The sequence below is a fragment of the Monopterus albus genome, unplaced genomic scaffold (assembly GCF_001952655.1).
Source record: "Monopterus albus unplaced genomic scaffold, M_albus_1.0 scaffold127.1, whole genome shotgun sequence".
NCBI lineage: Eukaryota > Metazoa > Chordata > Actinopteri > Synbranchiformes > Synbranchidae > Monopterus > Monopterus albus.
The window spans coordinates 982,269-995,832 of NW_018128007.1; the positions used below are offsets into that span (position 1 = coordinate 982,269).

The 13,564-nt window shown below is 39.9% G+C and overlaps 1 protein-coding gene across 1 annotated transcript in view; it reads right to left on the reverse strand.

Annotated features, from left to right (window-relative positions):
• The window catches only part of lrp5 (low density lipoprotein receptor-related protein 5), a 98,520-nt gene that overhangs the window by 67,530 nt on the left and 17,426 nt on the right, over nt 1-13,564 (reverse strand). The window contains exon 5 of the mRNA XM_020612711.1: nt 12,479-12,607. Within this exon, the coding sequence (XP_020468367.1) occupies nt 12,479-12,607 (129 nt within the window). The remainder of the gene's footprint in view (nt 1-12,478; nt 12,608-13,564) is intronic.

The window sequence follows — 13,564 nt, forward strand, 5'->3', positions numbered from 1 at the left end:
GGAAGGATGTGCAACAGATAAGGGCAATTAAAGACAAAGATGGAAAGGTGCTAACCAGTGAGGAGAGTGTGCAGAGAAGATGGAAGGAGTATTTTGAGGAACTGATGAATGAGGAAAATGAGAGGGAAAGAAGGGGGGAAGAGGTGAATATTGTAGAGCAGGAAGTAGCAAAGATTAGAAAGGATGAGGTGAGGAAGGCTCTGAGGAGAATGAAAAGTGGAAAGGCTGTTGGTCCAGATGACATACCTGTAGAGGTGTGGAAGTGTCTAGGAGAGACAGCAGTGAAGTTTCTATCTAGTTTGTTCAACAGGATTTTAGAGAGTGAGAAGATGCCTGAAGAATGGAGGAGAAGTGTACTAGTGAGAATCCTTAAAAACAAGGGTGATGTGCAGAGTTGTAGCAACTACAGAGGTATAAAGTTGATGAGCCACACAATGAAGCTATGGGAATGTGTAGTGGAAGCTAGGCTAAGAAAGGAAGTGGATATCTGTGAGCAGCAGTATGGCTTTTTTGCCCGAAAAGGGGCTACTGATGCAATTTTTGCTCTGAGAATGTTAAACGACAGAGTGCTGAGAGAGGAGCTATGGTACTGTATGAGGATGTCAGGAGTGGCAGAGAAGTACGTCAGAGTAGTTCAGGACATGTATGAGAGGAGTACGACAGTAGTGAGATGTGCTGTAGGTCAGACAGAGGAGTTCAAGGTGGAGGTGGGGCTACATCAAGGATCGGCTTTGAGTCCCTTCTTGTTTGCTATGGTGATGGACAGGTTGACAGATGAGGTCAGACAGGAATCTTCGTGGACAATGATGTTTGCGGATGACATTGTGATCTGTAGTGAGAGGAGAGAGCAGGTGGAGGAACACCTGGAAAGGAAGGTTTGCTCTGGTAAGAAGAGGAATGAAAGTCAGTCGTGGTAAGACAGAATGCATGTGTATGAACGAGAGGGAGGGAAGTGGAACAGTGAGGTTACAGGGGGCTGAGGTCAAGAAGGTGCAGGAGTTTAAGTATTTGGGCTCAACAGTCTGGTGCAATGGGGAGTGTGGGAAAGAGGTGAAGAGGCGAGTGCAGGCAGGTTGAAGAGGGTGCGGCGATCCCTAACAGGAACAGCCGAAAGAAGAAGTTTTCTTTCTTGCTAAAACAACACATTTACAAGATTGTGCAGCCTCAGTGAGGGAATGCTCTTGCTCTCTCTTAGGCCATAAAGCATGACAGCTAAGAAAAATGTGTGCGTGATGAAGTGTTGGGTTTGATCAGGAGACAGTGGCTCTTTTCTGAAACATACTTTACAGCAAATTACACTCACACAAACAGGATAATAATCACCTTTATTTGGCCAAATATGTTACACACAAGGAATCTGTTTCCGGTACAGAACTGAGGCACCCATCTGCGGCGCCAACTCACACCGATGGCAACTCGGGGGTTCAGTGTCTTGCCCAAGGACACTCCGCCATGTGAACTGCAGGCACCATGATTCAAACCTCCAACCCTCCTGTTGGGAGACGACTGTCCTACCCACTGAACCACAGTCGCCCACTTAGAACCAGGATCGAAGGAGGCTTAGATTTAGAATATTAACACACCAGAAACTGGCTTTCATCAATCATCATTTTTGGTCGCGTGTGTGTGTGTGTGTGTGTGTGTGTGTGTGCTGTAAAAGCAGAGGTGCCTGTCAGCAGTGGTTAAGAGAAAAAATGAGAGAACAAATTTAACCAACTCCAGATTTCACAGCTCTGTGCAGCTTTTCTGTGTGTATATGTGTTTGTGCAAATTATTTCATTAGTGAATCTCAGGTACATTCAGATTAAATGCCCCCCTTTATAAATGAGCTGTTTCAAACATGTACACATTTACAATGTGACTCTATGACTATTCACACCACAGATTATAATTTCTTCCTATAAATATACTCCTGCATGATGAATGCTGTGGATACATAAAATATGAATAATTATAATTAGCAGTGATAATAAGAGGGAGAGCTACTATGGTTGCACTCACAACTGTGAATAATCTTTTCTATTCTATAACCAAAAGGGCAGCGAATGGCAGTATCATTTGCAACTTCTTATCAGAATCAGATATAAACAGCAGCTGTGTTGAACGAGCTGCTTTGGTTACAGCTTTATTTCCTTCTTTCCCTTTCCAAATGGAAAATACAGATACTAATAAGGGTACTACCACATGCTGGTAGGGGGAGTTATTTCTGAATGTACATGCTAATTGGCTGTAGTCTGTGCGATGTGTTCAAGTGCCACTTTTCCAACCAAACTGGCTCCAGCAAAAGGTGAGGTGAGGTGCCACAACAGTCAGCCTATAAAGATAAGAAGAAGGCCAAGCGTGTTACACACAAGGAATATGTTTGTGGTACAGAACCGAGGCAGCCATTTGCGGCGCCAACTCCACCAATGGCTCTAACCATGGGGGGCAACTTGGGGGTTCAGTGTCTTGCCCAAGGACACTTCAACATGTGGACTGCAGGCACCGAGACTTGAACCCCCGATGCTCCGGCTGAGAGATGACTGCTCTACCCACTGACCCACAGTCGCCCCCACAGTTGAACCACAGTTGCTGCTAGTTCTTTCACACCAGGTTGGTGTGTCTTTGCCCTAACACATCACCAGCAAGTCCTTCAACTGATAATTTAGTATGGTCCATTAAGAGTGATCGTCACTTTATCAAAGTGTCTTAAGCCTCCAGCCCCCTATATCTTTCTTATACTGGAACAGTTACACTCCAACAGGTGTGTGGAGATGTAAAAGTAAGTGTGGCCTGAACACAACTCTAGGTCAAAAGTCAAAGTGTTTATTTGTCATATGCACAGTTAGGAAACGTGTTTCCCTGTACAATGAAATTCTTACTTTGCCGTCCACATGAATGCCACTCTACTTCTATTTTTATTCTTCTTACACTACGGTCAAATTTAGTGTGAACAAACAAATGAATACTTTTAAAAAGAGCCTGTGTAAATACACACCATTATCTCCATTTGTACAATTATCATCCCTTTTCTATCTCTGTAACATTTGGCATTTGAAGTGCTGCATTTCAGAGCCATTGGTCAGAGGACATTGTAGAAACCATTTTGTTTCAAGCATTCTCTGGTCTAATTAACTTTAATACAAAAATAAGTTAGCATTTTATCTTGCAAGAAGAGCATTGCATTTTGAAAAGCAAATACAATATGTCTATTTCTCATGTTCTTCCTGATTCCTGGTTACCAGTGTTCTTTGAGGTTTATTTGGCACCTCTGGTGGAATTGTATTAACTACATAGCAATGGTAAATTAAAAATATTTTACAGATGGTTCAGATTTTGATGGACCAGTGACAGTTACCTGTGTTTTACTGTGATATGACATATCGGCATGTTTATTTTAGGTCTCTTATTTGAATTTAGCAGACGTCTGTCTGGAAACATCTATAGCAGGAAAAGCATGAAAAATGATGGAGAAAGGATGGATGGATAAAAAGAAAGAATGATAAGATTTGGAGAAAGAAGGCTGATAGACTAAAGGAGAGAAGGAAAGATTAAGCTGCTAGAGATGCACTTGGAGTGAGTGTGGAGCTGTGTGTGTTTTGACTGGGGCCTCCATCCCACAGTTCTGTTTGTGTTGGACAGTTTGTTCATGCTCTCTCTCTTTCTCTATTTTTCTTTCATTCTGTTTGTAAAGCTATTTTCCCTCCTCCAACTCTCTGTTGGAAAGCAGCTAAACCAAAAGATTTTTCTGCTGATCACTAGGTTTTCAATGAGATCCTTAAGTAATATTTTATGTGTAACACTAATGCATTTAGAGTATGTCCTAGAATTTAAGAAGTGTATTTACTGCTACCTATAAAGCTGCACCATCTCCACACCTTGGTCTGTCAGATCACATTTCACTTGACCCCATCTTGTAGACCTCTAATCTGCAGAACCATACCATCTTTTAAAACTGTCCAAGTAAAGGGTGAGGAAGCTACCTCATTCAACGAGGGCAGAGAGAATCACTGCAGACCCCTCACACCCGGGACACAATCTGTTCGAACTTCTCCCCCAGGCCATCACTCTGATTAACACTTGTCCCATGACAATATGACTGAACAATAACCCTCAGTACAAGACCTGTAAATACTGTATACCTAGTACAGATTATACAGATCCGTACAGTCTCTATTTTTATTCCTATTTATCTCATTGTATGGATGCTGAATCAGCATCCATACAGAAAAATCTTTTGATGCTGAATCAGCATCCACACTATGTTATCCTGTTCTTTATTAGTGTGGATGCTCACATGAACATTTTGATAGCTGAAATAGCTGAAAGTTATGCTCGCATCCACACTCTTGTTATCCTCTCCTTTATTATTATTGTATGGATGCTGACAAGCATCCATTCTATGTTATTGTGTTCTTTATTATTATTGTATGGATGCTGATTCAGCATCCATACTATGTTTTCCAATTATTTATTATTATTTTGTGGATGCGTCAAGCATCCACACTATGTTATCTTGTTCTTTATTATTGTATGGATGCTGACAAGCCTCTTTATCCAGTTCTTTATTGTGTGGATGCGTCAAGCATCCACACTATGTTATCCTGTTCTTTATTAATGTGGATGCAAGCATCCACACTCTTGTTATCTTCTTCTTTATTATTATTGTATGGATGCTGATTCAGCATCCATACTATGTTTTCCAATTATTTATTATTATTATTATTTTTTTTCAAATGAATAGAAAAATTCTAATTCTGCATACTTTTAGCTATCAAAACCATTCAGGTGTCAAAATGTTCAGAATTTTCAGGGCGATCTTTCAGCACTCACCATCCATATGCATTTTCTTCAGAAAATGCAAATTTCTACTTATTATTATTATTGTTCTGTAGCTTTATTTTGAAAATCTTCCCCCATTCAAATGAATGTGAAAATTCTACTTCAGCACACTTTCATTATTTCAGCTATTAAAATGTTCAGCTCTTCAAGGACATTCAGGCTTCACTTCAGAATTTTTCTAAACTTCATACTCTTGAAATATTTAGCTTTACTTTGAAAATCTTGCCCCATTCAAATGAATGGGGAAATTTTTACTTCTGCATACTTTCAGCTATCAAAATGTTCAGCTGTTATTATTATTTTTTTTTTCTTCCGTACGTTTTTTGGCACAAAATCTTGCCCCATTCAAATGAATGGAAAAATTCTACTTCAGCAAACTTTCAGCAATTTCAGCTATCAAAAATGTTCAGCTCTTCAAGGGCATTCATATTACTATTCCCGAGTTTTCTACACTTCATACATTTTAAATATTTAGCTTTATTTTGAAAAACCTGCCCCATTCAAATGAATGGAAAAATTCTACTTCAGCAAACTTTCAGCTATCAAAATGTTCAGCTCTACAAGGGCATTCAAAGTACTATTCAGGACTTTTCAAAACTTCACACATTTTAAATATTTAACTTTATTTTGAAAATCTTGCCCCATTCAAATGAATGGGACAATTCTACTTCCAGCTATCAAAATGTTCAGCTCTTCAAGGACATTCATGGTTCTATTCAGAGGTTTTCTAAAGTTCATACTTCTAAAATATTTATTTTGAAAATCTTGCCCCATTCAAATGAATGGGAAATTCGAACTTCAGCATACTTTCACCTAGCAAAACCATTCAGGTGTCAAAATATTCAGCATTTTCAGGGTGATCTTTCAGCACTCAGCATACATATGCATTTAATTCAGAAAATGCAATTTTCTAGTTATAATTCTGGTTTCTTCCGTACGTTTTTTGGCGTACTAGTTCAGCATACTTTCACCTAAAAAAGCCATTCAGGTATCAAAATGTTAAACTCTTCAAGGACATTTATGCTTCCATTCAGAATTTTTCTAAACTTCATACTTTTTAAAATATTTAGATCTATTTTGAAAATTTTGCCCCATTCAAATGAATGGGGAAATTTTTACTTCGCAATACTTTCAGCCATTTCAGCTATCAAAATGTTCAGCTCTTCAAGGACATTCATACTACTATTTAGAAGTTTTCTAAACTTCATACATTTTAAATATTCAGCTTTATTTTGAAAATCTTGCTCCATTCAAATGAATGGGAAACTTCTACTTCAGCATTCTTTCAGCTGTTTCAGCTATCAAAATGTTCAGCTCTTCAAGGACATTCATACTACTATTCACAACTTTTCTAAACTTAATACATGTTAAATATTTAGCTTTGTTTTGAAAATCTTGCCCCATTCAAATCAATGGGAAACTTCTACTTCCGCATACTTTCAGCTATTTCAGCTATCAAAATGTTCAGTTTATCAAGGACATTCATACTACTTTTCAGACGTTTTCTGAACTTCATACAATTTAAATATTTAGCTTTATTTTAAAAATCTTGCCCCATTCAAATGAATGGGGAAATTATACTTCAGCAAACTTTCAGCTATTTCAAATGAATAGAAAAATTCTAATTCTGCATACTTTTAGCTATCAAAACCATTCAGGTGTCAAAATGTTCAGAATTTTCAGGGCGATCTTTCAGCACTCACCATCCATATGCATTTTCTTCAGAAAATGCAAATTTCTACTTATTATTATTATTGTTCTGTAGCTTTATTTTGAAAATCTTGCCCCATTCAAATGAATGGGGAAATTATACTTCAGCAAACTTTCAGCTATTTCAAATGAATAGAAAAATTCTAATTCTGCATACTTTTAGCTATCAAAACCATTCAGGTGTCAAAATGTTCAGAATTTTCAGGGCGATCTTTCAGCACTCACCATCCATATGCATTTTCTTCAGAAAATGCAAATTTCTACTTATTATTATTATTGTTCTGTAGCTTTATTTTGAAAATCTTGCCCCATTCAAATGAATGGGGAAATTATACTTCAGCAAACTTTCAGCTATTTCAAATGAATAGAAAAATTCTAATTCTGCATACTTTTAGCTATCAAAACCATTCAGGTGTCAAAATGTTCAGAATTTTCAGGGCGATCTTTCAGCACTCACCATCCATATGCATTTTCTTCAGAAAATGTAATTTTCTAGTTTGACAATGAGAATTTCTTTGTCTGTCTGCATTGTTTATTGTCTGTTTATAAGGCTTATTTTACATTGTTTTTGCACAAGGAGCAGACTTAGAGGAATATACCTCAGCCATTCTGGCCTATATTAATTTATGCACTGAGACATTATTATCGGCCAAAACCATCAAGGTGTTTCCAAACCAGAAGCCATGGCTGGACAGTAATGTGCAGTCTCTTCTCAAGGCTCAGGACACTGCCTATAGGACAGGCTTACAAGTTGGCTTACAATAATGCCCAGAGAGACTTGAAGAGGGGCATCAAAGAGGCAAAATGCAGGTACAAGCAGCACATTGAGAGGCACTTTACAAACAGTAATAACCCTTGGAGCATGTGGAGGGGTATTAAAACCATACCAGATAATAAATGTAGCAGCCCACAAATTAGCCATGACAGCACACTCCCTGACACCTTGAACCAGTTCTCTGCATGCTTTGAAATGTAGAGCAACAGAGTGGGGGCCCAAATGACCATGCCCAAGAAGGAGTCAGAAATTTTCCTGCAGCACCATCAGGTGAGATCCACGCTGAAGAAAATAAACATCTGCAAAACAGCAGGACCAGAGAAGGTTTTGAGCCACACAATGAAGTCATACGCTGATCAATTAAGAGAGTTGTTTACTGACATCTTCATCTTCTCACTACAACAGGCTCGTGTCCTCTCTTGCTTTAAATCCACCACAATTGTACCTATACCAAAGAAGACTGCAGTTGCCCAGTTGCCCTGGCCCTGGTTGTTATGAAGTGTTTTTAAAGGATTATACTATCCCATATCAGGGACACCATCCCCACAGTTCTTTACAGCCACCAGTTTGCCTATGATGGAAACATATCTACCCAGGACACAATCTCAATTGCACTGCATACAGCCCCGTCTCACCTGGAGTATCTAAACACATTACCATTTACATATGTTCGGACACACTCTTCATTGACTTGAGCACCACCTTCAATATGATAACCCCCAATAAACTGACACACAGAAACCAGGGATTAACCACCTCACTCTGCCCACACACCTTCAACCCTCATCCTGTCCCATATGGTCTAGCGGTTAGGATTCCTGGCTTTCATCCAGGCGGCCCAGGTTCGACTATGGAATGGGAACTATATTGTGGGTGGCACCAGTACCTCTACCTCTCAGGGGGTAGAGTGGGTCGTCTCCTAACCGGAGGATTAGCAGTTTGATTCCCGACTTGTCCAGTCCACATATTGAAGTGTCCTTGATGTGTAGAAAAGCACTATACAAGTATAAGCCCATTTACCTTCCTGAACACAGATGGGCTGTGTGCTCAGTCCAGTCCTCTTCACCCATGACTGCATACTCCATTCACCCCTCCAACACTAGTGTGAAGCTTGAGGATGACACCACTATAGTGGGACTCATCACCAACAATGAAGAGGCACACTATAAACAGGAGGTCAAACATCTTGCTGGGTGGTGCTCAGAAAATAACTTGTTCCTGAGCACTACCAAGACAAAGGAGATCACATAAGACCACGCACTCCCCACTTCATATTATTATATAGAAGCACAGTAGAGAGCATACTCTGCCAGAGTATTACAGTGTGGTATGCCAGCTGCACAGCAGAGAACAAAAAGGATTTGGCTTGGATGGTTAAAACAGCACATATACTGTATGTGGGTGCTGTCCTCCATGACCTGGACGTGGTGTATGCTGGCTGCCTACAAAAGAAAGCAAGGAACATCAGTAAAGATACAACACACCCAGGACACTGCCTGTTTGTCCCTCTGCCATCTGGGAAAAGATACCACACCATTAAAACCCATACAAATAGACTGAGGAACAGCCTCTTCACTCAGGCTGTAGCCACCATCACACCCATGTGTAAACTCACAAACACATCAGCAAATAGTAGCTAAGGTCTACTCATAATATAGCATTATTGCACTTTACATTTTAAATCTACTGTAGCATGGACACTGTGAAATATCATTTGTTTATCCTTTTTATAGTGTATTGTAATTTCTTTTTTCACCTTGTTTTTGTCTTCTGTTATCTCGGCTGTTCTGACTGTCACCAATGAAATTTTGATGTATGCTTACAATGACAATACAATTGTCTAAATCTAAATCTAGTCAAACAGGCAGTGTAAGTTTGTCCATAACAGCAGCAGAGGTCACAATATCAAACAGACCAATGACATTAAAACCCTTTCATCAATATTGCGGTAAGTGTATTCACTTCCTGTTCACTGTGTCTGTACTGTGTTGTGCTTGCTACCAAATTGTTTACAGAGTTAGCTCACTAATTTCTAGTTTTATCTGAACATCAGCTACTTTTTTGAGTCACAACATACATCTACACTGCTCAAGCACCTGTGTTACAGAATATCTTGCCAATTTCCAAATTTAACTTGCTACTTTAGGTCAGCCAGCCGAGGAACCTAGCTAAGCTAGTAGCTTAGTTGAGAGCAATGGCTTCTCCCTCTTCCTCTCCTTCTTTCTCTTGCTCAGGGTGCTGCATATTCAGTTATTCCTCTGCCTCCTTTAGGAATAATAATATTTGTAATAAATGTCAGATGCTAGCATTGGAAAACACACAGGCTAGCCAGGGCCATAGAGCCAGAGCAGGGTCTAATAGATGTAGTTTTGCACAAGCTAGCCGCCCCCCAGTGCTTCTTGAGCAGCTGGGATCTCAGCCAGGTGGCTGGGTGACAGTTCACATTTCAAAACAATTTACCCCACTCAGCAACACACCCGCTGAGAAACCACCTCTGGTAATTAATGACTCCATAGTCACAAACGTGATGCTAGAGACACCAGCGGCCAGAGTCAAATGTATTTCTGGGGCCAGAGCGGGCGACATCAAATCCTATTTGAATCTGTTGGCTAAGGATAAATGTAAATACACTAAGATTGTTATTCATGTTGGCACTAATGACTCCCATCTACGTAGTTAGAGGTCACTAAAATTAATGTTGTGTTGGTGTGTAACTTCAGTAAAATGTGGGACTTTGTAGTTTTCTCTGGACCCCTGTGCAATCTGACCAGTGATCACATGACCGCATGCCAACATTCAACTGCTGGCTGTCTAGATGGTGCCCAGAAAAGGACGTGGGCTTCATAGATAATTAGAAAATATTTTGGGGAAAACCTGTTCTGATTAGCAGAGACAGCATCCATCCCACTTTGGATGGTGTGGCAGACAAATCTAGAAATCTGCACGAGTTTATTTTACAACCTAAATTACTACATAGTCATAACTCATTTCAAGGTCAAAGGTCAAAGTGTTTGTCATATGCAGTTAGGAAACGTGTTTCCCTGTACAATGAAATTCTTACTTTGCCATCCACATAAATGCCACATAATACAAGTGAAATATAAAGTAGATGAGCAGTAACACAAATCTAAATAGAAAGCCTCACTCTGAGTCTCTCACACCCAAAGTTGAAAATTCAAAAGCCAGTTCTATTTGTTATTGTTTACCGTCCACCTGCCCCTTTAGTGGGTCTCATCTCAGACAATGATGAGACAATCTTGTCCTGAACACCAACAAGACTAAGGAAGTCATTGTGGATTATAGGAGGTCCAGGAAGACAAAATATGCACCTCTTCTCATACACGGGGAGATTCTGGAGCAAGTAGATAACATCAAGTTCCTGGGCATCCACATCGTAATCTGGCCTGACCTGGTCTCTGAATACATCCTACCTGGTGAAGAAAGCCCAGCCAAGGCTCTTCTTCCTCAGGAAGCTGAAATGCGCTGGTCTCTCCTCTCAGTTGCTCGCAAACTTCTACAGAGCGACAGTAGAGAGCATCCTCTGTCTCAGTGCGACAGTGTGGTATGGGAGCTGCACTGCACAGGACAGAAAGGACTTGACCCGGGTAGTGAGAACAGCTTAGGGCATTGTAGGGAGTCCTCTTCTGGATCTGGACTCACTATACACTCACCGGATCCAGAGGAGGGCCGGACGGATTGCTGCAGACCCCACCCACCCAGGCAACAGTCTGTTTGTGCCTCTTCCCTCCAGAAAAAGGTACAGGAATATAAAGACTAAAACAAACAGACTGAGACACAGCTTCTTCCCCAGAGCTGTGAAATCAATCACCCTCCTAACCCCTAGTCACACACACAACCTCCCCCCTATGGACAGACACAGAACACTGGACTCACATCTCTTCCTAAAGACTGAGATTTGCACTGAGCTGCACCTTATAATATTACTACACTCTTGCTGCTAAGATGCTACTGACCTGATTAGGTCCCATACATCCTTCTTTATTTGTTCATATTTTTATATTGACTTATACAATTGTGTGTTATGTAAATAATATGTCTGTCTTTTAAGCCGAGAGCTGCCGGAAAAAAGATTCTTGACTCTTGACTTATTCAGAGTTTATAACTGAATTCTCAGACTTTGTGTCTGATTTAGTGCTTAGTACATATAAAATAATCATAGTGGGTGACTTTTATATTCATGTAGATGCTGACAATGACAGCTTCAACAGGGCATTCAAACCATTAGACTCAATTGAAGGCTTTTCTCAAACTGTAAATAAATCCACTCACTATTTTAATCACACCCTTGATCTTGTTCTGACATACAGCATCAAAACTGAACACTTAGTTTTCCCCCCAAACCCTCTTCTGTCTGATAAGCACCGTATGCGGTAATATATGCCTTCTGTTGGCAAATGTTTGCCAAATTAGTCCAAAAGATTGTGATGATATGAAAACAAAATGAATAGCCTATTCATTGCAGTGCTTTTTCAATGTAGCGCAGTCATGTACATTACTCAGCTGAAATGAGACTGAGTCACCATATAAACAAAGGTTTCTATCAATAAATGATGTGTAACTTATTCATACAAAATATAGGATTTCTTATAGCTGGACACATACATATGCAGCAATATTCTTGCTATGTGACAGTAAAAAAAATACAATAATATTTTTCACTTCCTGGAACAAGAGATCCTGTATCTCAGTGGGACCTTCATGGCTGAATAAATAAAGCATGTAATTAGTTATTTTCAACTTTAAAATGGCTCAGGCTAAGCACATGAATTACAGCACAGTGCTACCAAAATTGAAGCCATTGCTACTGAGAGTTCCTCCATGGCTGATTGTCTAATAATTAATAATTTAATAATTATTATTTGCGGTTCAAAAAATGCTTCTTATAACCTTTTGCTAAGTGCAGGTGGGGCTAATTCACAAACCCCATTTTAAAAATACACAATAGAGAAGCTGAGGTAACACCAGAATGACTGTAGGTGTCAGGGTGGAGGGTAGGATAATGTAGAGAAACCCCATGTCCTATCCCATTTTCACTTGATTTATTAGATTGTGTAAAATCTTAGTTAGTACACCTTGAAGGTATATTTCATTCAAGTTAGGACAGGACTACAAAATATGAAACTATTCATTCCCACACACACAGTTCCATACCGTACTGATCCATCCAGATTAGCTTTGTGAATGAAGCTGAGTTTGGCATCTGCCCAGTACAACTTCTGTTCCACCAGGTCTATGGTCAGACCGTTTGGCCAGTATATGTCCACATCCACTATTACTTTCCTGTTACAGAAAAAGAGGTACACAAAATGAAGACACCAAAATAAAAGGGTGAAAAGAGACCAATTACATTTGCAATTTAAACCCTACAACTAAAACTTTTGTTATTTTTGTATAAGTGTTATTGTGGGTGTGGGTGTTAAGGTACAGACAGGATCAGTCTAGCTGCAGTGTTGCACACCTACAGCAAGTTAGCAACTACAGTGGGTACGGAAAGTATTCAGACCCCCTTAAATTTTTCACTCTTTGTTATATTGCAGCCATATGCTAAAATCATTTAAGTTCATTTTTGTCCTCATTAATGTACACACAGCACCCCATATTGACAGAAAAACACAGAATTTTCGACATTTTTGCAGATTTATTAAAAAAGAAAAACTGAAATATCACATGGTCATAAGTATTCAGACCCTTTGCTGTGACACTCATATATTTAACTTAGGTGCTGTCCATTTCTTCTGATCATCCCAGAGATGGTTCTACACCTTCATTTGAGTCCAGCTGTGTTTGATTATACTGATTGGACGTGATTAGGAAAAGCCACACACCTGTCTATATAAGACCCTACAGCTCACAGTGCATGTCAGAGCAAATGAGAATCATGAGGTCAAAGGAACTGCCTGAAGAGCTCAGAGACAGAATTGTGGCAAGGCACAGATCTGGCAAAGGTTACAAAAAAATTTCTGCTGCACTTAAGGTTCCTAAGAGCACAGTGGCCTCCATAATCCTTAAATGGAAGATGTTTGGGACGACCAGAACCCTTCCTAGAGCTGGCCGTCCGGCCAAACTGAGCTATCGGGGGAGAAGAGCCTTGGTGAGAGAAGTACAGAAGAACCCAAAGATGACTGTGGCTGAACTCCAGAGATGCAGTCGGGAGATGGGAGAAAGTTGTAGAAAGTCAAAGAAAGTCAACCATCACTGCAGCCCTCCACCAGTCGGGGCTTTAGGGCAGAGTGGCCC